This window comes from Hippichthys cyanospilos, chromosome 3, assembly GCF_059441005.1.
Source record: "Hippichthys cyanospilos isolate Australia breed blue-spotted pipefish chromosome 3, RoL_Hcya_1.0, whole genome shotgun sequence".
In the NCBI taxonomy this organism is placed as follows: Eukaryota; Metazoa; Chordata; class Actinopteri; order Syngnathiformes; family Syngnathidae; genus Hippichthys; species Hippichthys cyanospilos.
Genome location: NC_142371.1, coordinates 2,505,248 through 2,533,033, shown reverse-complemented (window position 1 = coordinate 2,533,033; position 27,786 = coordinate 2,505,248). Strand labels below are relative to the sequence as shown.

The window sequence follows — 27,786 nt, the reverse complement described above, 5'->3', positions numbered from 1 at the left end:
GACACAGGCTGAATAAAAGAAAGACAAAGGGAACATTCCCGAGGGCAGTCACCGGACAAGGCGGTATTGTCATTTCGGTAAGCTGAACAGCTGCTTGCAGGATCATTATGCTTATAAAAAAGTAAAAAAGCATTATGTATGCTTGAAGACACTGAATTAATAAAGCCAGGATGTGGGTTTAATACAGTAGCACCTAATACAGTACCAACTCAGGAGCAAAAGAAAGATAATAGCACTAAACCTTGTACAAGTAGCTTGTTTAAAACTAAAGCGGACTAGAATAAAACTAACAGTAGACAGAAGGCGTGGGTTGATATTAGATTTTGATATGAGCAAAGATGAGCAAAGATATAACAGCATCACAGTATGAAAATTACAGCTCTATTTTCTTCCATTGAATACGATTTTTTTAAACAAAGAATTGACAATATTTAAATAATAGTGCAAAAGAAATACTTTGATATTCTTACTTTTTTAAATGTTATTAGCTAGTCACAGTGTCCAGTCATATAAGATGTTTTTAGACAAAAATCTATTTATCCTTCACTCATGCAAAGAAGTTAAAAAAAAAACAGTTTTCCATCTAATTATGCAAGCTTTAGTGATACCATATCACAAGTCCTATTATTGTCCAACTGCACCATGTGTCCGCAATGTCCACTGTGAGGCACCCTAGACTTTGATAAAAACCCTCTAAAAAATTTATTATTTTCAAAATCACATTACTTGTAACCATTAAAATAATAACAAAAACAAGTTCGCTTGACTAGTCTTAAATAAATGAGCGCTTAGGCTTGCCTTTTTGAAGTCGCATTGAGAGCCATCTTGTAAAAACACGGGAGGGCGTGCTAAGGGTCATGACTTGATTTTGATGGTCAAGTTTTGTCCGATCATCTCTCAGAAGTGGCGACATCACCGAATTCAGCGTAGCGATTGGTTTACAAACACAAAGATGTTACCTTCTCCAGCGTGACACTTTGGTCTTAAGGCATTAAGACACAAGTGTCAAAGTCCAGTCCTCGAGGGCCGGTATCCTGCATGTTTCTGATGTTGTCTTTCAAACACAACTGATTCACTTGATAAGGATCATTTTCAGTCTCCTGCAGAGTTTGAGAGTCTTGCAGACCTGCAGAGGTGATCGGTGGTAGAGCGGTTGCCTCCCAGCTGAGAAGCTGTGAGTTCGAGAGTAAAATGCTTTGAGTACCAAAGGTAGGAAAACGCTACACAAGTGAAAGTCTATTTAGCTTGCTGATCCGCTAATTGTTTGAATCAGGTGTGTTACAGCGAACAACATGAAAAACATGCAGGATACCAGCCCTCAAGGACTGGAGTTAGACACCTGTGGGATAAGAGGGCCTCCTCCTTCCTCCATGCAGGCCATGAAAGTAAAAAAAATAAAAAATAACTGCGTTGCTATCTATTTTCAGAGGCAGCTTGTTGAGTCACATCTGCAAGCAGCAGAGGAGAACACATTTTAATCCTCATTACCAGGGAGACAGTTTTAGCAGTTAGTGAAACCTTGACTTTTTAACACCTCGGTGAACCCCAAATTAATTTGATACCTACATAAAGTACCTACATACTATTTAAAAATCAGTAAATGCAGAGGATTAATAGTTTATAACTTAGCAACAAAAAATCTATTTGTCTTAATTCAGAGAATGAGGTTAAGAGTCTAATGATAATCCCTTTGTTAGAATAAAGTCATGAATACTCAACATTTTTAATATATCCCATACGGTGTGGATTATATATATATATATATATATATATATATATATATATATATATATATATATATATAAAAAAGTGAACTCTGAAGTAAAGTTTGATTCCGGCCTCCCTTTCTGTTCCCATGCCACATGGTGTCTGGTATCGTTATTACAGATGAGAAGATATACATCTCAAGAGGCAGTTTTGTAAATCTTGACAACTTTGTATTCAGTCATGTCTGCAGGCAAGTTGGAACATGACAGACTGTAATACGGGCCCCCTCCTGGAGGGGTAATTCCTTGTCGTGCCCCTCCACTCGTAGCCACCCCAGTCAGCAGCTTCAGGTGTTTCTCTGCCTTTCCACTCCCGCTAAACCCATTGTGTCGACGGAACACAAAACGCGCATTCCCATGTCAAATACGCTGCAAGCGTGCCAGCATAACAGAGATGAAAGCTGAGAAAGACTACTAGGAATTTAGGGAAACTTAACCTGCCGCCCTGGGGTCCCTTCACAATCTGCGCGGCATCGGCCGGCGACTTAGGGATCACGAGTGGCGCAAAGAATGAAGCTCAACCATCAAAGCAAATCCTCAAAATTCTCAGACCAGGCACAAGTTTGCTGATGCTGTGTGGCCCGTCTGTGGAAAACATGATTTCAAATCTTTGACGCGTCATGAGATCATCTGCATCCCAAACCAAATTCCACTTCCATAATTTTAGCAACGTAAGTCTCTCCGTTCCCACGGGAGTGGGGAAACTTCCCATGACTATGTCCCCTGCAGCCATATTTGGCACTTTAACACCAACTAAATCGGACACTTCTCCAGCACGCAGCAACAGGTGTCCTCAAAACACGGCTGCAAAAGGAAGGAGAAAAAAAAAGGCTCTTTCGCAGCTCGAGGGTCAAATTATATGCTTTTGTAAAACCGCTGTAGTCTAAACACGAGGAGCCAAATCACCAGCAGCAAGAGTACTGCGCATCAAGTCACGACACATGCAGCGTGGCCGGACAACACAATTCATTAGGATTTGGCGCACTGGACATCAGCTCGAAAGTTTTTAACTCATTCATTACCACTGAAGGCGCTTGTGACAGCTATAGAAGTCAAAAATCCATTTCAACTAGCCTGCCAGTGAATTAGCTTAGCTAGCATTCCAAATATGATCAAAATCAAAAGAAATAGGACTAACGGATCTGAAACGATCCAGTTGGCGTGAAAACCTAAATACATACAAAACTGTTACATAAGCAGCAGACATATGAAGGCAATGTGAAAACACACTTCATCTCCGCCCTCAACAATAGCAACCAGCGTCCCAATACATCTTTTGGAAATGACCAAATGCCAAATGCAAATTGTTGGTTGGTGAGATTGTGAGCGGTCACTGTAGAGACGTGCTTTGCTGTATAGCTGCTCGCCACCAACTGGTAATTGTTTAAAAATATGCAGCCAGTGTTAAAAAAAATTCTGACGCAACTTTCGCCATCTCGTTTGTTTAAGTTAAGACTGCTTCAAGTACAGCTGTCAAAATTAATTGTATATGACAACTAATCTATCAATCGACACGGATTTTAATAAATGAGTCAATGTTGAGCTATTTTTGGCTTAGAATTCTCCAAATCCTCTGATTTAAGACTCTCAACAGTATTTATCCATCGATTTTAGTAGACCTTCATGAAAACAGGTTGATTATGTTTTTGAGTTTAAACAAACTAAATGGTTTTGGAACCATATGGTTTTATTTTGTAAACCAGTTTCAAAAAAATTAGTGAGTTTAACATCAACCCATTTCTTTCAATTGAATTGAATTTTTTACGCCTTTGATGTCAGGGACATGTCAGAGTCCGGATATTAAATCCGAGTTAATATCGAGTTAATAATAAAGAATACTCAATTTAAAAAAAAAAAAAGCAACTGGTTAATCAACAGTAATATGGGAAAAAAACGTTTTATGATACATTTACATACAAAATTGTATTAAATTATTGGAAGCAATATTCTATTCTAACAAGATGCAATCCTGGCAAGCCTAGTTCAAAAAGTACTTTAGTTGTTTTAACATTTTATATTTTATAGATGTTATACTTTAGTTGCGTGTTAAGTATTGGGCTGTCACTATTGAATATTTTTATAATTGATTAGTCTATTGATTATTTTATCGATTAACCGAATATTCAGATACAATTTTATATTGCATTAAAGTGTGTTACAGAAAACTCTTTTTTCTCATTTAGAATTTAAATACCAATTGCTGTTTTATTTTATATCGTATGTGATAAAAAAAACAATTAAGCAATATTCCACCAGAGGGATTGATGTCACAAACATTTTTTTAATTGATTCAGTCACTGCTTCAGTCATCGTTTTCCCAAAGTAATGTGAAATATACTATTTTGATTAAACAAAACATGAACAATTTTTATGAAGGGCTACAGAAGTCAGAATAATTACTGTTGAGAGGTTGAAATGTAAGGATTTGATTCATTTTACATTAAACCCAGGCTTATTAATCAATTACGAAAACAGTTGTCTAATTTCATAATCAATTAGTAGATCAATTTTTCTAGGTCTAGTTACGTTGCTTATTTACAGCCATTGAGAGCTATAGACATCAAAAATCCATTTTAACTGGGCTGGCATTAAATGAGTTAACTTATTAAATGCCTTCAGTGACAGCCAATAAGTTAAAAATGCCACTATATTGCACCAATGGTTAATGAAGACATCTGTTTAATAATTTGTGACACCTATAATAGATCCGCTTAAACAAGGCACTTTAAGCAGTATTATAATGATGCCACACTTTGTTTGCTTAAATTAGGTCTGAATGTGACCCGTAATATTTTACGGCTTCCATGCATGTCTTTAAGTGTCCGTCCTCTGCTCCAGTGTGAAACGCCATCATGTTACCCGGCACCCTTGGCTCAAATTAGCTCAGCAGCAAAACCTCGAGACATTCAGCGGCTGGGTTCAAATGCGTCACAATTGCTCTGCTGAGCCGATGGCTATTGGAAACTTAACGTCAATGAGCCAACATATCGAGTTGCACGCTGATGGGAGTCGCCTATCACTTTACTTGGCGACGTTTCAAATTGCCAAATGCAATGCACAACTGACATGTTCCAACCTGGTTCGTTAGCTTTTTAGCGACGTCAAGGATTCCCAAACTCTCAGTCAAGCCCCTAAAATATTTTAACTGTTGTCAAGGGGGAAAAATATTGATTAATTTCGACATACCTGACTCAAATTTGTCACAGTAAGATGTCAAAATAATGATAGACTTATAAAGTCAGAACCAATTTTTTTCAGGGGAAAATCAAGTCAAACTCAAGCCAAACACAGAAAACGGGTGACCCAACATTCTATATTCCCAGGATCGCTCAAGTTCGGTTCACAAGAGCCCCTAGCCACCCTGTTTTGGATGTTACCCTCTCGACTGAAACGATTTAGATTGTTGTCAGGCTTCTGCGAAGCTTGCAGATAACAACAAAAACAGGCTGACTAGGGGCTCCAGAGAACAGGACTTGGGCACTCTTGCTAGGTTGTCAAAAGCAAGAAATTACAAGATTGCAAGAAACAAAGTCCTTGGGTCATTTTGACCCGGGGGGTGTTTAGTTACTCAAATGTGGCAGGAATGCATGAAATCATTACTTTGTTTTAATTAGTGTTATGTTCATTTTTCAGTAACAGCAATGATGTCTCTGGATCAATATGACCCTAGAGTATGTTCAATTATCCAAAAGTGTTCGAAACAAGTATTTGTGTGGATAATCCTACTAACACTGAGTCTTTTTTGCCCTCAGCTAAAGCATTCATATTTGTGGGTCTTTTTGACCCGTGTTAAGATTTATTAAGAAAAATGTCAAACAATGTTAAATTCCACGTACAAATCAAAATTGTGTCTGATAGCCAAGCAAAGGTATAGTGCAGTGCAGTGCAGTGCAAAAAAAAATATCATTCAAATGGGTCAGTTTGACCCACAACAACAGGAGGGTTAATTCATATTCTACAAGTGCAATATTGACCAGAATGCGTGAAGAAAATGATCTCACGAGACTCTCGATTTAGGGTGCCACAGTGGAAGAATGGTTAGCATATTAGCCTCAGAGTACAGAGTTCAATTCCAGCTCACTCTGTGTGGGGTTTGCATGTTCTCCCTATGCCAATGTGTGTTCTCTATGGGCACTCCAGCTTCCTCCCACACTTGAAAATAATATGTAGATATTTTGCTATGCACACCAGCCTGCTTCCAATTCCTCACCAATTATTATTGACAGTAACAACATCCTTTTTGGTCCCCTGTATCCCAGTATTAGCATTTTTCCTTTAATTGCATGAAATGAATGAAGATTTTCTACAGTCTTTTCCGTTTGTTCATAAAGTACCTATTTTGCATAGAACACATAGGAGGAAATAAAAAAATACAATGGAAAAGCACATATTGCATGGAAGGAAAAAACAAAATTTGTGGTTGTTCACCTTTTTTGCAAGGAGTGCAGTCAAGAACAATTAAAATGGTGCTGTAGTGTCTCATTTTGGACACGGGGCGGCACCCACGTAATGATATACATGACAAGACGTTTGAAGCTTGAAGAAGAAAGTCAGATCACGTCAAATTACTATGTGCTAACTGCTGAGCTGTAAATCAAGTAAAACTTAAAAGAAATACAAGGCTGATTGTTTATAACACTTATAGAACACTTACTAGAACACGGACTTATGCCGAATGTCTGATAACGGCGACCCGCGCTCATAGTGAATCTCTTTGGGGCGACCTGCGCTGTGTAGTAGCACGATGAAGCTAGATGCTAATGGTTATGCTGTGGCGGCCATTACGACCATGCCTCTCACCCAGCATGCAAGTTGGACTGAACCTTTGATGCTTTGAACCTTGTGGCTTCGACTTTGATGATTTGGACAATGTTGTGCAGTAGTGTGATGCGAAGAGTAAAGATGTATACTAGAACAGCAACGAGTGCTTTCTTCTTCTTGTCACATCTTGCGAATGCTATATATAATTAAAATCTTCATGTCAGATTTCTACATTGTGTCACTGAAGCAATCGGCAAACTATTTTGCTCAGGGGTAGCAACTGGTCACTTCCGCTCTTAAGTTGCAGTGCTACTCATTTTTGTGATGCTTCACAAAATAATGATGCTGCCCGAATTAAATCCACTCAAGGGCCAGATCCAGCCCGTGAGCCGTACGTTTGACACCTCTGCTCTAAATTGTCCCTAGGTGTGATTGATTGCGTGCATGGTTGTCTGTTCTTGTGTACCCTGCAATTGTATAGCAACCAGTCCAGGGCGTTCTCCGCCTACTTCCCATAGACAGCTGGGATAGGCACCAGCAAGCCAGCAACCCTAATCATCATAATCGGTTGGACTTTCCATTAAGTTACATGAGAATAAAAAAAAACTAAAACATTATGTTACACAAATATTTCTTCAAGGAAACTTCACACAAGAAATAGGACACCAAAAATACAAGTGTGTTATGTTATTGCATGCTGCAGCAAAGTTATTTGTGCACTTGCACTTGGGGTCAGACGTTTACATAACACCCCCGGAACTCCTAGGGTGCTCCAAATATTTGGTGACACTCAAACCAAGCACAGTAATCCAAACCATATAAGAGAAAACATTTTGACGGATGGACGACCGCAATTCAAATCAAATTGTGTTGGGAGTGATGCCATGTAAACAATAAGGAACATTTGGCTTTGTTTTTACCTGTTGTCTCCTTTTGCATTGGAGGGCGGCGCGTGCAGAACCGTCTGGTTGTCCTCCATATCCACCACGCATTTTGTATTCAGCTCAATTTCTGCACCAAGACGTTTGTTTTTGCAAAACAAAGCAGACGACTGGGTGTGAAAACGCGAATTGATTTGATTCCGCTCAAACTCAACAAGTCTATTAAGTGGCGCTCTTTGAAAGCGACCAGATGAAAAGTTCGCGGAATTTACCAACACACATACAACACTTAAAACGACTCACCTCTGCGGTTCATAGGGCGAACTCTCACTGCAACTTTTACCTTTGTATCCGACATTTTTTGTCCACTTTTTGCCTCTCTGCTCAGCGGGAGAAAGTCTCCGGACAAGTCCGGATTTGTAGCGAGGCAAAAGGCGACAGACCGTGAATCAAAGCGCCACTAAAGCGTCCGCTCGTCAAAAAGAAACGTCAGCAAAGCGTCCATGGTTGTCCTTTATATCCACCGGTCTTTGGTTTTTAGGTGCAAATCCACAGCTCGACTCCGCTTCCAGACAGCATCCCCACCGCCATCTTCCTCCACGCACCGTCCGGGAGCTCGACGGCTCTGCTCTGCTCTCCTCTGGCAGGCTATGGAGGCTGCACCAAAGCGCCCAAAGAGGGGCAAACCCTTTTTTTTTTTTTTTTTTTTTTTTTTCACTGTGCACCAAACCCGGGAGCTCATTGGTGGGGAGGCGGTGACAACATGTGATGTAGCGCAGTGATTTACAAGCTCCTATGAAATGATATTTTGTCACCCAAATATTGCTGGGCATCAATACCGGTGTCCAAAATGTGGCCGGTGGGCTATTCGTGGGCCCGCTGTAGTATTAGTGAAAACATTTTACTCAGACCATAATGCTCTTTGTGACAAATGAATAAACCCCAACCACAAGAAATAAAGGGACACTGTGTAGAGTTCAGCGCCATCTAGTGGTGAACTACAACTTTAGTCATTGGATGGATGGATTCATTTTCTAAACTGCTTGTCCCCACAAGTGTAGCGGGTTTTGTGGTGCCGAGACCAACTGTCTTTGGGCAGCAGGAGGACACATCCAAAACTGGTTGCCAGCCCATCAGAAGGCACACGAAACGAACGACCATTCACTCTCACAAAGGCACTCTAGGCATACCAACCATGCATATTTTGGGGAATATGTCAGACAACCCAGAGAAAAAACACAGGCACAGGAGAACATGCAAGCTCCACTCAGGTAGGATTTTTATGCAAAATAAAAATATTTTCTAGCTCAGTGGTTGTCAAATGGGGGTATGAGTACCCCTGGGGGTACTTGAAGGAACTCCAGGGGGTACTCGAGATTTTAAATAAAACAAACAAACAAAAGATACTTTAAAAATAATCATTGAATGAATGTATTGTTTTAGGAAAATATAAGTTCATGAAATGAATTCTATGTTCAGTAGGTTTGTTTTTATTTGTTTGAAAACCCAGATTCTCCCCATACTAGAATGGTAGTAAAGTAATAAGCAATAAGTACATCCTGCAGGGATTATTACTATTATTTTATTACTCAGACATTTTTTTTTTTTGGAAGGGGGAGCTGAAAAATAATTATGATCACAGAAGACCAAATAACACATTTCCATTTAATAATAAATGACCAAATTTCTTACAGTAAATATGTTTTATAATAAACTTTTCTAATTTTAACTGTAAGATTTAAGACAGGCATATTTTTTCATTGAAAAATGATGTCAGATACACAGATGACAGACACATTTAACTGGGCCTGGTATGTTCAAAAGTGATCAGTTTCACCTGCAATTGGATGTCAGCATCAAAATGTAAGGCTTCGATTTATGTCTAGTTGAACTACCTCAAGAACTATTGTGTCGTTTTAATCTCGCAAGGTCTCGTATGATATTTTGCCACGCTTCTACTGAAGTCAGGTTACGTAGGTCAGGTCGCGCCTAAAAAGAGGCAGACATATTTTGCCACCATGCTTTCAATACCTGTAGAACAATTTTGTGAACGTTTTGCAGTTCAGTTATACAATAAATAAATAAATAAATAAAACATCACCTTCATTACATCACATGAAGGCTATTGAGACAAGGCAGCCATTCTACGTGACAAAAATGTCAGTACACCACCAAACCAAAGCGTCAAAAATTCTCAATTTACCAACAAATTGACCTATTCAAAAATCTGCTCATTTTATTTGACATGAAAACAGATATACATGTAGGAAGCCATAACTTGTTCGGTTGTATGAATTGCGACAAGGGGATACAAAAGTTTATTGTACCGCTAATCGAAAAACATTTGTATGTAACTGGCAAGAAAAACAAACGTAGATGTCTCTGCCATCAATACATATAATTGTTCACTTGGGCTGATTCATAGCTTTTACATAACTTGCTTAAAAAGCGATATTCAATTAATTACAAACAGCCATTCAGCCACTTGTGCAAAACCTTTTTTTCACAACTAATGGTTGAGCTTTAAAATGACTAATTAATCAAATTAATTAGATGTTTTGTCCAATTGTATTATTTATAGAAAGATCATGTGACATTTGAAAGGTTCCCTTGCTATATCACCCTGGTTAGAAAGTCAATGGTCTTGACGAATGAAAGATAGATAGAAAGATGGATGGATGGATGGATGGATGGATAGATAGACAGATGGATGGATGGATGGATGGATGGATGGATGGATAGATAGATAGATAGTATCTATCTGTCTATCTATCCATCCATCCATCCATCCGCCCGTCCGTTCATCCAGCTATCTACCAAGCTATCTTGCTTGCTAGCCTACTAGCTATCAAGTGAGCCTGCTATCTGACTCTCTATCCTACTAGCTATTAAAGAATAACATAAAATTGCAATTTGACTACACAGCCTGGATTCTCAAGAGTAGATCTTGACTGTGTGATCTCCACCATCCACAACGATGAGAGTGTTGCTAGATGACACCAGTCCAACCGGTCTAATGAGGTGTTCTGCTACAAGAGGAGTGAGGACAGCATCACTAAGCACGCTCCCAAAAGTCCAAATCATGCCTTGAAAGGAGTCGGCCACAAGCAGGTGCCCGTTTCTGTCAAAGGTCACAGCAGACATGTTGATTGTGACTGAGGCCTTCAGGCTCAGACTTAAACTGTCTGTCTGATAGAGGATGTGGAAGTCTGGAGTGAATACTGTCAATCGGGAGTGACTTTGCCTCCTTACGGAATGTTTCTCATCGGCCACATGCTCCATCACCGCCGTGTGACCTGTCATCCTGCAGCAGGCCACGGATTTGGGATTCTCCAGGTGCGACGCGACCGCTCCCTCCTCCAGCGTGACGCCACGTTTGTAGTCCACCCTAATGCGGGACAGCGTTCCTGCCTGGACGTCCGACACTAGGACACGTCCTCCACTGTCACTGTCCACCCCCCACGGCATGGAGAATCCGGCTTTTACCGTGATCACATGAGTTCCCCTGGACGTGAACACCTTGACGGCTTTATCTCCTGCATCGGTGACCACCACGTGACCGCAGGGGGTCACCGCTACATCCACGGGGTAGCGGATCTCCTCGTTGTCGTGCCCTCTTTGCCCGAATGAGATGCGCTCCTTCCCCTGAGGAGTGAATACCACCACCCTCTTCTCACCATCGTGCGCTACAAATACAGTCCCCGAGGACTGTATCACCGCCAATCCAGATGGATTGACAAGCGTCCCCCAGCCCCCAAAAGTCAAACACAGGTGTAAGGCTTTGCCGCTCACACCCGAGGGCTCTTCTTTGTCTTCCTGTTTCTCCACCCTAGGAGAAGCAGAACTGAACGCGAGCAGCTCCTGCAGGTCACAAAGAGGCTGGCAGTGGGAGGTGGCGCCAACAGGGCACAGCTGTCGACAGAAGGGGCACTCCAGCTTCTTCAGGAGAGGGTGGGACAGGGCCCCCACGCATTCCGCGCACAGGACGTGACCGCACGACAGGTTCTGCGGCCTGCGCTGAGCGTTGAACTTCTCAAAGCAGACTTTACACTCTAGCAAGTTGACCCGGATCTCTTGCAACGTGCCCTCGGGTCTCGGAAGGCCGCCACTCCTCGAGCAGCTGTGCGCCATGGCTGCAGATGGATGTTCCTTAAGCTTTACTCGAGATGCATGAAAGAGAAAAAAATGGTTAAGGCGCTTCTAATCACGCAGAGATGAAAGGAAAAGGAGAGACACGAGAAGAGCACTGCAACATTGTTGTGCTGTGCAGTAGGCCCAAGTCACGTGACGAAAGTCAATAGATCAGTATTCTTTGCTGCCCTCTTCTGGAAACAAATGACATCAAATGCTGCTAAAGCACTCAAAAGGGCTGCTAAACTATATTTTAGCCATTTTCAACAGTAAAAAGTCCAAGTTTTGCCTACAAATGATTTGATAACCAAATGATTTGTCATATGCAATCAATAACGCATTTGAAAACACATTTTCACTTGCTGTCAACTAAAAATGACATCACTTGTACTCAGAGCTCACGTAACCAAACTCAGTTTGTAAATGTCACATGAGCAAATCCAGAAACAGCTGGGCCGGAGTGTATGTGATGTCATTTTTAGTCGACGGTAAGTAGAAAACTGTCTTAAAGGTATTAATTGCGCACAAAAAATACTTTGGCTACCAAATGTTATATAAATAATTAAAATGTTATTGGTGAAAACAGCTAAATAGGTTTAGTATACTTTTAAAATATAACCTTTGAGCACATCGTGTGACGTCATTTTCAGTAGACGGCAAGTGGAAAAACGTGTTTAAAAATGAAAAGAATTTATTACATTTTAAGGGAGTGACATTTCATTGAGCACTCCCAAAGTGGGCTAAAAAAACACCCATGTGAACAACAAAGGGAATATAAATACTGGAAATATACTAGAAATTGCCCTTAGGTGTTTTTGTGTGCCCTGTGATTGGCTGGCAACCAATTCAGTGCGTTCCCTGCCTTCTGGCCAAAGATAGCCGGGATGGGCTCCAGCATGCACTTGACCCTTGTGAATGGAAGTGGTTAAAGAAATTGATGGACGGGTTTAATGAAATACACTGGTTAAATTCCTACCTTTTATATTTTAATAACATTTTATAACTAATTTTATGTGTTAATTAACCATTTGTAAAATAAATACCAAAAGATATGAAATAATTTTTGCAAAAGTGATTTACTATCAACATGACAGGACTTCTGATAATATAAAAGGCCACAAGTGATCCCTGGAACATAACTTTCCACCAATATTTTATATGAAATGAAATATGGCGCTTCCCTGTGGAGCATAAAATACGGTTCGTTCCTTTAACTCACAGGCGGTTTCATGCGTTTCCATGCGACATAGATACTTACCACGCCTCTCAGGAGACTCCAAATTCCATGTGAATCCACTTCACAATCCCACAAGACTTTGCCCTTCGCCGCAAAGTCACATTTCCTTGCAATGCAGTGGTGACGCCGCTTGACATGAGGAAGCTATTTTAGTTTCATGATGTGCAGTGAAATTGGATCTCACACAAGTCAGTAACGCCAGTCGGCCAATTTTGTTTCTTCTTTGCTGAAGCAAAGCACCCCCTCAGGGGTCGACCAAGGTCATTTATGACTACCTTCTGTAGGCGTACTATGAAGTTAATTTAGTTGGAAGCAAGTAATGAGTCTTTACAAACATGTAAAACATTTTAATGTGGTTCAGTATTTCACAGTGATATAGGACGGCACAAGTCATTTCCCATGTAAGTGTTTTGGCAAATTACATCCAGGAAAAATCATGTACCATACATAGGAACTTTTTGTTTCATACCAGTTGCTGGTTTCAAAAATGTGATTTGTCGGGAATTTTTCATTAGAGGTGCATCACCACTTATGTATCACATTATTCCAAAAAATGTAAGTACAGGCATCAAAATACAAATGCAGTAAGTGTAAAACTTCCGTTTCCATCATGGCAGTGCGGAAGCTCTCTATGAAAACATGAGTGCAGATTCTGCTCAGACAACAATATTGACGCACAAACATCAAGACAAAATGTGCTCGTACACTTTGACAAAACTGCCGGATTGAAACAATAAAACTCGACATGAAAATATTAGTACAAAAACGAGGAAGCAAAACTTTGGCAAATACGTTGAAGTGATATTGCACACGAGTCACGTACTGCAAGAGCTGATACCGATGGCACAAAATCCAAATAAATCTTTAACAAAGCAATCAAAGGCAAATATGAAACATGCAAAGCCGCTAATAAATCTTAATACAAACTGAGGGAATTGGGAGAACATAAAGACAGGCACAAAAGGTGAATTTAAAATTTACATGGACTACAAATAAAAATGCTGCCACCATGTGTGTGTTGCTTAGATTTTGAGTGTAAAATTGCAACCATGCACGTGTAACAAGGTCATTACAAATCATGTACTCCAACAATTTACATTTTTGCCCTTCGTTACCATTGCGGTAAAAAAAAGAAAAAAAATAGCAGCCATTAATAGACACGGAGTAAAAACACCAAGAATGAATCCCAAGGTACACAGACATCATAAACGTGCAGTTCTTCAAAGCAAACCTTCTGCAAAGTGCGTTAAGCCATGTGCTGCTTTTCCAGGTCGTAAAATGCTCTCGTGTGGAAGCCCCGCCCACATTCAAGTTACAAGTTAGTTTAACGCTGCCAACGTACGTACACGGCGAAACCATTGTAAACTGACAACAGGTAACACGCTATTATTAATAAAAGATTTGAACATGTCTGTGCCATGACAGACAGAGGCTCAAATGATGAATTCGACATGGTGGCTTTAAATATGAAATGTCTGGAACGGTAACGGAGAATATAGTGCATCATAGCAGTTTTGCTTGTAAGCTAAACGGAGCATGCAGTTAATTCAAAAGATGGAAGTTATGTATTACCGTCTGTTTCACTCACACACGCATACTGTATATTTACACACTTATGCTTATCAAGAGCGTTTTGGGTGTGCTGCTCCTGCACGGGCCATTAGTCTCACCTGGAGTGCGAGGGACCCCCTTGACTTAATGCCCCCCTTAGAACATTTTGGGGTGAGTTGAGGAACTTCTTCCTGCGATTCCTACTGGCCCTCCAGCCCATTAACGGAGTTAGGTTTGTCTGAGGTTTTTGCTCTCAGTCTGATTTTTGGGCAGTCGCCTCCCACTTTAGTGTCCCCTGAAATACAGAAAGGCCTCAACATGAATACAAACATAGCAAGAGTCTAGATCCAAACGCTAACAAATTTGGATGGAGTATATATTGCTGCCCGGTATGCGCAACATAGAAGTTGTTTGAAGGTTTATTATTACCTTAATAATATATACTGGGACATATATTCGTTTTCTAAGATGCTTGGCAATATGTGTTAGCGAAAAGCTAGCTTGTGAGATGAAATGAACTATTTCAGGTTGACAATTTTCATCGTTTATTCGAGATGGGACGAGACACAAATCCCATGAGATTAAGTCTACAAGAACGAGAAGAAATGAGATTTTGTGATATAAAATAATGCCCGACATATCGTTTCCAGTTTTTCAAATTGAGCAGACTGCAAGAAAATCAACAAGCTAGCATGCAAAAGTAAACATAAACAGGGGAGTCACTTTTGTTACCGGCTAACTTTTTAGCTGCCGTTGAGCAAGTTAAAAAATGCACACAGCTTGTGTTGGCTGGGGTGGTTGAAGTATTTTTTTTGTCTGATATGGTAATATTTCACCATTTATTTCTTCAACTGGAAAATGAAAATATTTCCACACACGGTTGATTTGGAAGAAGCAAGCCCATCCTGTATTTCTCTCGTAGGGTTGCTTTCATTTAGTATTTTGGTTTGTGGATAAAAATAAAAAGCATTTTTTCTGGTTTGGTTAAAACACATTTCCATTGCATGATGAATGACCACATTTTATATAATTTTATCTTAAATTTAAACAGCTCTCTGCCCATAACATTTTAAGTGACGTCAGACCCACAGTGTATGTTCAAAAGTGATCAGTCGTAAACAGAAAGCGTGCCAGGAAGTGTGCAGTCTATAAAAATGCCTTTGAAAAGTAATCCGACTCCTCTCTGTGACTCTCGGGCGTCGCTAGCTACTGATTAATTTTTGCTAGAAGCTTCGTAAACCCTGACCAACGTTTTAATTCACACTTACGTATCTGTATATAATCTTACAGAGAATTTCTAGTGCGTAAGCAAGATTTTATTTTATCTGAATATGTGATATCCTATTGGAATTTTCTGCATAATGCACAGATTTAAAAATATTAAATAGCAAATTGTATTTACAATTTAACGTTTTAATATAGGCGTTTTACAGCATTTTTGGTATGCGTCAATTACTCGTAATTTTGGACTATGTCCCAGCTATTGCCCCCCCGAAAAAAGAAGGTTAACTGTCCATTAAACAAGTCACAGTACCTGTAGTGTCTTCTGACACATCGTCAGCAAACTCTGCGTAAAAGCTGTCCTCGCATTCTGAGAGACTCTGTGAGAGGAGAAACAGACGGCGTCGATACATAACATTCGCCTTTCAACTGCTTGCTTAGCAAAACAAAGATAATAATCTCTGCAACGGGTTAAGGCATAACAGAGGTGACATTATACATCTTAATCTTCGGACAATGGAGGAGAAGGTTCACAGCACCTACACTCGGTATTTAGTTATTGGGGTTATTATGTATTGTATCGTGGTGACTATTTCAAAAATGAGTGAAGAGGAATCCATGGTTCAACAGCGATGTGTATTATGAGGTCACACAATGACCCAGCCGTCTTGTCAATACTGTTGCGCGCACATCCTGGAGCCTTGATTCATTGTAACCACGGTGCATTTACTCAACAATCCTTCTTTTATTGAGGAGAAAACGATGTGAAATCAGGATGGCAGAAAATAATTGTTTGCGAGCGTGACGGCATGCAAGAAAATGCTTTGCAAAAACAAATGCTGTCGGCATTAGTTGTTGTTCCATTTGTTTTCACGCCCCTAAACTCGGCAGGGAAAAATTAGATGGGCCTGACGAACTAAAGAGGTTGATGTCCTGACATGGATTTTTTTCCTGCCCTTGAGAGCACCATACATTATGTCTTTTATAACGAGGCCTTTACAAAAAAACAAACCGACCTAAATAAAGCATACCTTTTCTCTTGGACCGTAGTTCTCTGCGTACGAGACCATTCCAAACAAACACAGGAATGTAATGAAGGCCTAAAACAGATCCACGTGAAATGTAATTAACAAAGTATTTCACAAGAAAACACATTTATCATAACATTCACAACATACAGTATCAAAGTAATACAAGTAAACGTTGAAATGTTATTTGCTTTTGGTTGGAATCCTTTGGCCGACTTGACTAGGGATTAGGGTTGAGCAATAAATCCGATGAATTTGATTATTTCTCATTTAAAAAAAACAAATATTTGAAAATGAGCTAAATAGTGAAATTGAGATTTTGCATAAGTGGCAGAATGCTGCCATGTACATGCGTACAATAGGCACTTAATTTAGGAAACTGAATGGGCAATGGACAGTTTAGCCATTTTAAAGAGTAAAAGGTGAATATTTTGTTTACAATTAACTCCTGTAGTACCAACCATTTTCACAAACTCTTTTAGCCAAAAACTTGAAAAAATATGAATGGGGTACTTGGGATTGATGTCTAAACTCTTAAAAAACATAAACTTACATCACAGATTGAATGAGTTAATTTGATAACTTAATTATTTTTCATGGCTGCTTATACATTTAAAAATCTTTTTTTCCCTTGCTGTTGACTGAAAATGACATGAGTGCTAAAGGCTCAGGTAACCACCAATCAATCACATGACCAACAGGTGAGCCGTGAGCAAAGGTGACTACTTTTTCACTTGACAGCAAGCAGAAAAATGTTTTTTTTAAGCTATTAATTGTAATGTATATGAAAATTAATCTTAAAATCCAAATAATTACAGAAAAAACGTTAACTTTTTACTGCTGAAAATGTCAAAATAAATGGTCTCTTTAAGCAATTTATGCACTAGTTATGAATGTTAAGTTTATTATTGAAGACTTATTTTAAATCATTAATCATTATTTTTGTCAAAATATTTTCCACAGAATTATATTTTTAATAGTTCAAAACATTTGGCGTTTATCCCTTCCATTAAAATCTATTAAAGTAGCAGTGGTCGAGCGTAATTGAAGAAAATTGAGATATTTTTTGGCCACATCACCCAGCCCAACGAGGCATACTCGTTATCTCAGCACTCACACAAAAACAGGTTTTGACATAACAACGCGTACATAAAGACGGTCGCTCGATACTGTCGTCAGCAGACCATGGCAGTTGACTATTGACACAAAAACAACGCTGATCTCACCAAACACAGCAGCCAGAGGATCACATAGAGGATCTGGGTTTTGGAAAACAAGTCCTGCCCGAATTTGATACACGCCAGCGCCTCCAGAAAGGCTATGGCCCTGGTCGAGGTGAGAGGAACACAAAGTGAAAGTTCCGAACACCTGCAGTTGACTTTAAACATACAGATCAGTGAGGTGTGATGATTTACAGGGCGGAACAACGCACTCGGAGATTTCACCAGGGTAAACCGGCTTACGGCTGTTTACAAATGTCGCTGGATCATTTCACACCGGTTAACATTTTTCAGCCTCTTGACAACACTTTGCGTTTGTTTAAACGTATGAAAGGGCCATTGTGTCGGCGGGCTGACTTACCCAAACACCCAACACTGAGTCCCAACTCTCTTACACTGGGTGTCTGTGAGGTACGCGTAATACTGCCTGAGGCAGAAACAAACAACGTCAAGAACTGGATAGATGACAATGTAGCAGATACAGTATTTCTCGCATATACACAACAATGTTTCACCTGACTGTCGGTGCTGTGATGATGCCAATGAAGAGGATCCGACACCAGCTGAGGGCGTGGCTTGCCGGAAAGACGAATATGTGCTTGAGGAAAAACGTGTTTAACTCTGTTAGCTGCAAAAGACACGCAGACAATAAATGGGTGTTAATATTCCGACACGCTACAAAATCTGTCACACTTTCAATGATGAGTCATTATTTACAATCGGGAATTTCCAACTATTGTGTAGCTGCAGAGCTCTGCGAAAGATCGTGAGGTGTGTCGTGGGAAAATATCCAGTTAATCCTATAAGTAGGGCTGTCTCTATCGAAAATTTTCAAATGATGACCCTATTGATTATTCCATCAAGTAATCCCCATATCCCCCACATGCCGTCAGTTGTTTTTGCTTATAATCTACTAAGGTTGAATGTTTGTTGAAGTGACTGTCCTCTAGATTTATTATCTTCTACTCATATGAATTTTTAGACACCAACCCTATGCTAACGGTTAGCAATCGCGCTTAACATTATTGCACTGATTACCATTTAAGGTAAAGAAACTAAGTACCATTTTTTTCTTGTATGTACCCCAGAAGCTATCTTTAGGTAAAATACATACATAAGTGTAAATAAATGTAAATGTGATCTTTTGGGTGAGGTGAACTTATTTTTCATTGTTGGCTATATTAGACTGATTAGATTATTAGAGTAAGAAGCATCTTTATAATGCACTATTTATAATTGACCAATTTTCACTTGCTATTGACAATAAAGCCAATTGAAACACATGATAATACGCTATCAGGATGGCGGAATTGAGCAAAATATTATAAAACAGTGCACCACATATAGCGTCGCTTTGTGCTAGCTCCTCTTTTTCCCACAGCAATTTAATGAGAGTGAAGGGCTGGCGCAGTGTTATTCTCTCATTTGGCCTAGAGCCTGTTGAAGTGAACCAGCTCAACTGTCCCCATGCTGAGCCGAGCGCAATCGCTCCCTCCCGGATCTATTCTTCAAGATTGGTAATTACCGTGCGGCGCCTCCACAGAGAAGAGAGCCGTGCGGCCAAGTGCACGGTGATATTGTTTCATTAGCGTGCAAAATAGCAGAGAACCCGCGGCGTGTTGCCACGGCAGACAAACGATGAAGACAAGGCAGCTTGGGTGTGATGCTGAGTAACGGCACTCAAAATCACACCCTCCTTAATTAATTGCGCCCGAGTAATCCAGCTTGGCTTTGCTTCTTTATGGGATTAGCTGCTAATGCGCAGACAGCAGGGCACCCGATGCATGAAACAAATCCGAGTGAAGCTGGTTTACGATTTCATCCACGGGGGTGGCAATTAGATCAGCTCAGATTTAGCCCGTCGAACACACAGGATGATCGCTGACTAGCCGCTGTCAAGATGGCCAAAAGGTTCGACCCACCTGCCAGATAATCATGAAGAGGTAGACGCCCATGACTCGCTGCAAGGAAGACTTAGGATCCAGCCAGCGGACGTAGGTCCAACTCGCCGGCGTGAACTGTAAAACCGCTCGCTTGATCTTCCCTGTTGTGGTGTGGATGTCCCTAGTCAGGGACACGAGGGGGAGAATGACAATAATCTACATTAGGGTGGTCAGTAATAAACAATCAATAGGCATCCCTAGTGGTGACACTTTTATGCTTAGTGTCATCTTCCAACTTTATAGTATGACTGAGAAATGTTTATTGAAAACAACCGGGCAACCTTGCTTTAGGAATGTCAATGCCTTTTAATAGTAGATATTTGCTCAAACAGTAGAGCAACAGTCAAAATAACAATATTGAAAGGCATATACTGTATATCGTTATTCTTAAAGAAAAGCGACAAAAGATTTGATCTTCTTCAATCATTATAGACAATTACGCTTATACTGTAATTCGATTCTTAATCAGAAAAATAAACCCGCCAAACATGTATTTAAACATGTCAAAATAATATATATTGATTTAAAATCAGTTATAATGCAAACATTACATTCATAGCTTGTGCAAAACTTGTTCAAAGGGGTAATCACTTAAAAGTTAATGTCTATAGTTATTTTGATAACACTTATTTTTCATATAGAATAAAACTTATTTTTCATATAGAATTAAAGCTTTTAAATACACGTTGCTACTTGCTGTCAACTAAAATCGAGATAACGTGCACAAGCTTGGGTAACGACCAATCATGACTCACCTATTGGTCATGTGACATTCACAAGCCAGGTCTTACTTGAGCTTGAAGCACATTTGAAGTCATTCTATGTCGACAATAAGTGAAAAAATGTTTTTTTAAGTATTAATTGTATATGAAAAATAAGATACCAAATTAATTAGACAAACTTTTTACTTATTACTACATAATATGGCTCAATAAGGTGGACTATCAGTTAGTACCTATTGTAAACATTTTGTAAAAACCCCATTCAGCATTCTGCACTTGAGCAAAATCTCGATTTCACAATTGAGCTAATTTTCAAATATTTGATTTTTAAAAGTGTGATATGGTAAGATTAAGGATGATTTGGCCACAGAATGACTATAGCAGTCAATGACAGTGAATGATTGAATGCAGTATTGCTAAAAATAAAAGTATTGCTACTGTTAAAGCCGAAGAAGAACCATTACAAGGGTTTGGAAAAGAACACTAGATAACTTCCAACTTCCAGGACATACTTAATACTGGCCCAGTGGTAAGTTCTCATCTCCAGAAAGTGGCACACCGTCATCCCCAGCCAGATGCCCCCACCGTTACACAAAACGATGTCCAGAATGACTTGGTCCCACCAGCACTCGGCAAAGTTAGGCAGCAGATGCATAAAGAAGAGCTGAAGGAAACACAGGTGAGAGTCGACCTCTCAGATGCAAAACCTGCCTAGAATATGACAGCGTGCAGTACCTCGGTGAGCTCCCAGGTAATACTGATGGTCCAGCAGAGGCCGTAGCTTCGGATCAGGAGGGCCTTCATGCCCCAACCCCAGAAATGGCTGAAGGCAAAGATGTCAAAATGGCTGAGAATTCGCTCCCAGGTGATGACATGGCAGTTGACTGCGTACTCCTAAAAAGGCAGCAAACATACACACCTTCAGCCAATCTGGACTGATGCTTGATTTAACTCTCAATGTTGGTCAGTTCCGCCATATTGTTACTACTGGCTTGCAATCCTCACCATGATATCTGCCTCTCTTTTGGCGTAGCGCAGGTTCGGATCAAGCCAGTACATTAACTGTTTAACCTGCTGCCAGTTCAGGAAGATGATGAAAACCAGGAAGAGGAAGTATAGCACACTCAGACCTGAACAACAAATCAGTGGCAGATGACAAAGGAAGTGGGATTGCAAAAATCTGCTTTCGTTCTGTCATCAATACTCACCAAAGACTATTCTCCATATTGCTGGATGAGGTCTAGTGAATGGACCTGCAGAGAAGGAACGAGTAGATCAAACCAGTTTTTCCGACCACTGTGCCGCAAGATCATCAGATGTGCCATGGAAAATGATCAAATTTCACATGACTGACCTGGTATCTCTGTTTATCTAGCTATGCCAGGCAGAACATTTACTAGATAGCAAAAGGTCAGATTAATCTATTCATTTATATCACACCTGTACTGTATCTGTAAATTAGGTGAATTCTAGTCCTTAAATATGTGCTTTGGAACAACAATTGTTAAAAAATGAACAAAACATGTTTTTTCATTTGGAACTCACCGTTTGGAAATGCCAAAACGCTGATAACGAGGAAGAAGGAGATCACCAGAATCAAACCAACCCAAAGGTTACTATCAGGATTTCCATCATCTCTGTAATTAAAAAAATAATCAATCAGTAAAAAAATACTTAAAAACAAAGTGTTGTGCCATTCATGTCTGATTAATTAAACTTCTGAACTACATTCGTAGGCCATCTCTAGGCCTATTTCATTCAGCAGCTCCACAAGATTAATCATGTAATATCATCTGTTTTGTTTCTGGCTCATCAGCTGTAGAATGGTATCACTACTAATGACAGTGCTCATCTGCATAAAATTTAACAAAGGAATCACGACTGCACAATTCAGCAATAAGTTGCTTCATGCTCCAGTTAATTTGTATTTAGTAAAACAGAAAAAAAAAATCTAGTTTTTCTGTCATGGCATGTAAGACATTAAATTTAATTTGATACCCGCACAAACCCTGTTAAAATCTCACATACTCCCTGAAGTGGTACTGATCAATATTGCAATTAAAAAAAATGTCAGATTTATTATAAATAAATGTTCTGGTCTTATGGGATGGGCTAATCTTGGGATTTCTAAAAACCTTTTTTGTTTTTTTTTTCAGTTTGTTTTTGGAATCCTTGTGGAAACCTTAAACAGGGTTGGTGTTTTTAAAAGATATTGGGGAAGTCATTTTTTTCCCAATGGACTCCAAGGAAAAACCCATAAAACAACCATGATTAACCGCAAACTTCTGCAAAGGACAATATGTTCCAGACAACAACAACAAAATTCTCGAGGAGCCGCGATAGAGCGGGGGAACACTGTTGTTATGTGACCGTGGATTGCTAATGGAGGAACCGGTCTGATATGTAATCTTTTCATTCCATTAAATGTTTGGTGGTCTTCAGCCTTGGTTTATAAGCACTGCCGCGTAATAAGCCTCCCAACTGGCAAGCGTTTCGTTGTCTTAGTTTGGGAGAATATGAAGCGTAACTCCGTGAAAGTGTCGGAGCATCACAGCTACTGTTAGCCACCTGCTAGCTTCTTAAGCTAACCCTCTTTCACCACAGCGCGCTTACCTCGCAAAGGCGAAATACATCAGCGAGAGCACCGTGCACGTTAACAGCGTGATGGTGTGCGGCCGGTAGAAGAACTCTATGGTTATGTCCTCGACCTGCTGCTCGTTTATCATTCGGAAATGCATTCTGTAGTTCACGTCATCCTTGCTGAGGGTATGGGACCCTCGGCTGTACACTGAGGCCATTGCAGAGCAAGAGCAGCGGTTCGCCAGCCGCTAGCCGCCTTCACCCAAACGCCACTTGGCGCGGCTAGCCAGCCACACGAACGCGAGCGCAATGCTGGGAATAAACACACATTACTACTGTGACAGGCAGCGCACGAGCGTAGAAACGCCGAGGTTGGAAAAAAAAATGCTAGTGATGAGTTTTGATTGGCGTAAACACAAGGGAGTGTCCCCGAGAAGCGGAAGAACTCATTCGCTCTCCGTCATGCGCTGGAATGATTGTTTACGACTTGACCGTTCTAGCCAACGCACAGAAACATTACAAACTCTTTCAATTACGTAACAATCATTTTATGGAGAAAACGTTTATGGGAACGTCAAAAGAAGTTTAATTGGAAACATATTATCCACGGTTACGCGCCTCGATGCTTTTTATTTGTGTTTGTCCCCCTCTAGCGGGTATTTATGGTGTTGTATGTTAAACAAACCAATGGTAGTCAAGGTATGGCCCACCAGCCACACACGGCCCGCTCCGTTCTACAACAGGGACAACCGGATATTTGCATTATCAACAGTTCTGTAATATTTATTGACGTATGTAATCCTTGATCTTTAAAAATGGACTCTTATTAATCTGCGCTTTTTATTTAATATAGCACTGTGTCTCATTTTAGACCCCCGGAATCAATTGCAGCCTGTTGAGCCTGGAAGGGTTGTCCTCCCATCCACTTCTCAAGGTTTCATATTTTTTTTTCCAGATGGCATTTCGAGTTTGTCCCTTCCCTCAGACCTTGGTTCACGGGCAGCCATTGTGTGCCATTGAAGCTTTCTGTGACTCTTTCACGGTTTGAGACCCCGCTTGAGAATTAATATATGAATAAATGTGATTCAAGGAATTTCCTCTGCTGAATTTGAATTTGGTTTTAATGTATTTAGTTGTTTGTTTGTTTTGTAAAATAAAAAAATAAATGCAATCTTTAATCTTTAAATGTGTACATTTAGTATTTTAGAGGCAAAACCAATTGATAATAATGTGCCCTATTTATCCCGGACTAGTCTAACAGTATTCTGATCAATACGAATAAAATCAATAAATTGAAAAGGTTGATATACTATATATGAATGCACATTATTGTATATTGTACGAGTACTCTAATTTAGGTAACGTGTAATATGTAAATGAATAGAAGCCAAATTTACTGCTCCTAAATCGCATAGTACAAAACAAGGGAGGTTTCTGTCAAACGCTTCATCATGCATTTTTTATGGTGAATGATAAGAATTAAAATCGATACATTCAAACAATAAGTACCAAGACAAAAAAAAAAATTACATTTTATTAAACAATAAAATATGAACAAAGAGAATATACACTCATGTGTTTAAGGGTAAACACCACTGATGTGGTAATATTATTATTAAAAAGCATTCAGTTGACCTTCTTGTATTGTGGAGTTGCATCAGCCTATTAATCCTCCTGTCTCAGCTGAACAATAGGCTGCAGGGGAAAGTGCTCATCATTAGTTTCATTTGGATGTAAAAAGAAGCCCATCAAATTTACGGCAATATATACCAGCGTGTTGAAATGTTGTCTGCACACCGCTTTACTCTGCCAGTAGATCAGAAACAAGGCAATCAGACTTTCCACTGCAAACAGGCACAAAGCCGTTGCCTTCATTCCTGTTAGCAACTGTGGAAAAGAAATACATGAGTCTTATTTTGAACCCTTCGGAAGAAGTTAAAAAAAAAAAAAAAAAAAATAATAATAATAATATATATATATATGTGTGTGTGTGTGTGTGTTGAACTCACATAGATTTTGTCTGAGGTATCCTCAAACAAGTGGAGTTCGAGTATGGCGAGACAAATTGACACAATGGACGCCAGGAAGCTGATGATGTTCAAACAGAATGACGCCTTGGTCTAGCAAGTGCAGAGAAATATAGTCAAATGCACCGAATCATAGAAAAGACAGTCAAATCACAAGCATTTTCCCCAGGGTCCACTTACGACGCGCATGCTAGGGACACGTCCTGCCGCATAGGACAGCATTCCACTGAGCACAAACTAGAACATATAAACCAAGTGGAGGACTTTCAAGTTAGCGCATATGATTTCAAATATATGGCAATAAAAGATGAGACTGAAGGGGTATTTACCACAATGCTGGGATAGATAAAGAGGATGTCAACAGGTGTCTGATAGAACATCACTCGTAGACTAGCAAGGGACAGTCCAGCGAGACCTTGTGCTGCCTATTTGAATATTTGAAGGAAGAATTAGCTGCCTTTTACAGCATATCAAAAACGCAATAGCAAAAAATCGATTCACATTAGAGTCAAGATTCTTCTTTACTATGATTCAAAATCAATCTAAAATGTCCCCTATATCCAAAGCGCACTACCAAGGAAGCGGCGACAAACATCACATCACATGCCAACAACATGCCGTGAATGTAAAATTAAAACATAAAGTAAATACACAAACGTCAATACAATTTGGCACAAGTTTGAAGCGTTAGCGCTGGCCGCTAACGACGTGGTACATCCAAATACAGATGAGCATTTCAAATTCAAAGAGAAAAAAGATTCATCTTTGCATTAAAGATTAATAACTTCAAAAGTCTTAATAATGTGGGCTCCTTATCAATCTATAAAAGCAGACATGTATCAAGAAGATGGTGTCGGAAAATTCCATAAAATAACGCACATCGTCTATGATTCTCATATTTTCATGCACTTCGATTACAATTTGAACTTTTTGGTTGCTAGGAAATGAAAGTCGAGACCTTAAGTGGTTCCATCCATCTATTTTCTGTAGCCGCTTATCCTCACTAGGGTCGCAGGCCTGCTGTTCCCTATCCCAACTCTTGGCGGGATTCACCCAGAATTGGTTGCCAGCCAATTGTAGGGCACCATTCACGCACCCAATCACACCTACGAACAATTTAGAATGTCGAATTCACCTGCCATGCATGTTTTTGGAATGTGGAAGACAGAGTGCCCGGAGAGAACCCACACAGGCTCGGGGAGAACATGCAAACTCCCCACAGGAATGCCTCAGCGAGGTGAATTTGAACCCGGGTCCCTGAACTGTGAGAAGGACGTGCTAACCACCGCTCCACCGAGTCGCCGCTACTTTAACTCGTTCAAGCCCACAATTCTCACATTTTTTTTAAGAGTCCGGACATCCAATCCCAGATACTTAAGAATCGATTTAATTCTTAAGTATCTGGAAATTCATGTCCTTAAGGCACTTAAAGGGACAGTGTGTAAGATTTAGACAGTTTGTCTCAAAAAAGGAATAAACCAACAGTATGTTTTAAATATAATCATAGGTCTAATCATTAAAATATATTACGGAGGTGGCCATGTTCATAGCTACGGACGATGATCAATGCAGTACCTGCAGCACCTCCTCTGGTCCATATTGAAAAATGGTCTAAATTTAAAATACTATCCCTTTAAGTATCAATTTAATACTTAAGTATCTGGGATTTACTGTCCAGATTCTTAAAAAACATGAAAAGACATCCCTGGCATTGAATGAGTTAAGTGGATGTTTTTTTTATAAATCCAAAAGTTAACATTTTTTAGGAAAAATAATATTTTTGTCACTACCTTGAAACTAATATCACCAACATACGCCTGGTTTTGTCAACACACATCATGTACACACATATATATATATATATATATATATATATATATATATATATATATATATATATATATGTGTGTGTGTGTGTGTATTAGGGATGTGCTTCGATATATTGATTCACCTCAAGAGGGTATGATACAGTGAGTTTTTTGCTGTCATTTTACATCCACTTGAATGAATTTGTCAGTACTGTAAATGTGCTATTTCCTTCTAAAGTAGATTTCTTTAAGACAAAGGCAATGGATACATTTGAAAGCGAAACAGCTTGATTTGCTTTGAATCAATGCAAATTCATCTGCTACTGTAAATCAAAAAAAAAAAAAAAAACTTTTTCCTGGTTCTAATCTACTACTTACCCCGAGAGGCTTTGGGAATCCATTGTAAGCGAAAACTTTGAAAGTGTCTCGAAATACACAATGAAACTCTCGGGGCATGGCATAAGCGTGCCCTTCACTGTCCTTCCCAATGGGAATATTGATGATCATGGAGTCATCGCACACAAATGTCTTCCTCATTGTCCTTCTGAAACACACACAAAAAAATGTGTTTCTGTTCATCCAATGTTTGACAAGGAAATGCTGATTCTGATTACCCGCATAGAAAACAAACAGAACTAGATGCAACCTTTGAAAAAAGTTACAAATTAAACATTGCTCTGAACGCCACTTGATATTTTGAAGCAAGAACATACCTAAAAATGCAGGATTTCCAGCCACGGAGAATGATCTCGCAGCCAAGTGTCAGCCGTGTGAGGAAGTGACAAGTGTGACCTCACAATTTCTTGCGAAGAATTCCTCTTAAGAAGGGCACTCGTTGCAGAGGCGAGCGGTAAGTAACAACCTGCATGCACGCTTTTACAGCTGGCTTATTCAACTTTCAACTCGTCAA

At 39.8% G+C, this 27,786-nt stretch overlaps 4 protein-coding genes across 11 annotated transcripts in view; all 4 read right to left on the bottom strand.

Annotated features, from left to right (window-relative positions):
• Window positions 1-8,063, bottom strand: part of LOC148425423 (kinesin-like protein KIF13A) — a 46,587-nt gene extending 38,524 nt beyond the window's left edge. For all 6 annotated transcript variants that reach the window (XM_088410179.1, XM_088410180.1, XM_088410184.1 and 3 more), the window contains exons 1-2: window positions 7,712-8,063; window positions 7,448-7,538 (exon numbers count right to left, since the gene is read on the bottom strand). In XM_088410179.1, coding sequence (XP_088266305.1) covers window positions 7,448-7,538; window positions 7,712-7,766 — 146 coding nt within the window. In that variant the 5' untranslated portion in view covers window positions 7,767-8,063. The remainder of the gene's footprint in view (window positions 1-7,447; window positions 7,539-7,711) is intronic.
• A 1,536-nt stretch (window positions 8,064-9,599) lies between these two features.
• Window positions 9,600-11,682, bottom strand: LOC148425422 (E3 ubiquitin-protein ligase NHLRC1-like). The gene has a single exon (XM_088410185.1). It carries the CDS (start codon window positions 11,537-11,539, stop codon window positions 10,343-10,345), a length of 1,197 nt encoding a protein of 398 aa, XP_088266311.1. The 5' UTR covers window positions 11,540-11,682; the 3' UTR covers window positions 9,600-10,342.
• A 1,426-nt stretch (window positions 11,683-13,108) lies between these two features.
• LOC148425421 (phosphatidylserine synthase 1) lies at window positions 13,109-23,495 on the bottom strand. Its single transcript, XM_088411677.1, has 13 exons — window positions 23,075-23,495; window positions 22,007-22,098; window positions 21,670-21,714; window positions 21,467-21,591; window positions 21,197-21,355; window positions 20,974-21,125; window positions 19,719-19,860; window positions 18,312-18,424; window positions 18,158-18,223; window positions 17,803-17,902; window positions 16,580-16,648; window positions 15,862-15,928; window positions 13,109-14,622 (listed from the first exon to the last, which is right to left on the bottom strand). Exons 1-13 carry the CDS (start codon window positions 23,257-23,259, stop codon window positions 14,528-14,530), a joined length of 1,410 nt encoding a protein of 469 aa, XP_088267803.1. The 5' UTR covers window positions 23,260-23,495; the 3' UTR covers window positions 13,109-14,527.
• Window positions 23,496-24,606: 1,111 nt separating this feature from the next.
• On the bottom strand, window positions 24,607-27,786 carry LOC148425420 (uncharacterized). 3 transcript variants are annotated; one of them, XM_088411386.1, is made up of 7 exons: window positions 27,590-27,786; window positions 27,255-27,420; window positions 25,398-25,493; window positions 25,249-25,305; window positions 25,051-25,161; window positions 24,812-24,928; window positions 24,607-24,736 (listed from the first exon to the last, which is right to left on the bottom strand). In XM_088411386.1, the coding sequence occupies exons 2-7, from the start codon at window positions 27,411-27,413 to the stop codon at window positions 24,707-24,709; spliced, it is 570 nt and encodes a 189-aa protein (XP_088267512.1). In that variant the 5' UTR covers window positions 27,414-27,420; window positions 27,590-27,786; the 3' UTR covers window positions 24,607-24,706. The 3 variants fall into 3 exon arrangements, with proteins under 3 accessions (XP_088267512.1, XP_088267513.1, XP_088267511.1); XM_088411387.1 differs by having other exon boundaries at window positions 27,255-27,417; XM_088411385.1 differs by having other exon boundaries at window positions 27,255-27,786.

What these genes read in the sequence shown, in the direction of transcription:
- LOC148425422 (XM_088410185.1), bottom strand. Translation starts at nt 11,539, where the DNA reads ATGGCGCACAGCTGCTCGAGGAGTGGCGGCCTTCCGAGACCCGAGGGC.
- LOC148425421 (XM_088411677.1), bottom strand. Translation starts at nt 23,259, where the DNA reads ATGGCCTCAGTGTACAGCCGAGGGTCCCATACCCTCAGCAAGGATGAC. An exon ending in TTACCTGGGAGCTCACCGAG is followed by an intron (nt 21,126 to 21,196) that starts GTACTGCACGCT and finishes TGTTTCCTTCAG; the next exon opens with CTCTTCTTTATGCATCTGCT. An exon ending in ACTCAGTGTTGGGTGTTTGG is followed by an intron (nt 17,903 to 18,157) that starts GTAAGTCAGCCC and finishes CACCTCGACCAG; the next exon opens with GGCCATAGCCTTTCTGGAGG.
- LOC148425420 (XM_088411385.1), bottom strand. Translation starts at nt 27,587, where the DNA reads ATGTTCTTGCTTCAAAATATCAAGTGGCGTTCAGAGCAATGTTTAATT. An exon ending in GATTCCCAAAGCCTCTCGGG is followed by an intron (nt 25,494 to 27,254) that starts GTAAGTAGTAGA and finishes ATATTCAAATAG; the next exon opens with GCAGCACAAGGTCTCGCTGG. An exon ending in GACAACATTTCAACACGCTG is followed by an intron (nt 24,737 to 24,811) that starts GTATATATTGCC and finishes TTTCCCCTGCAG; the next exon opens with CCTATTGTTCAGCTGAGACA.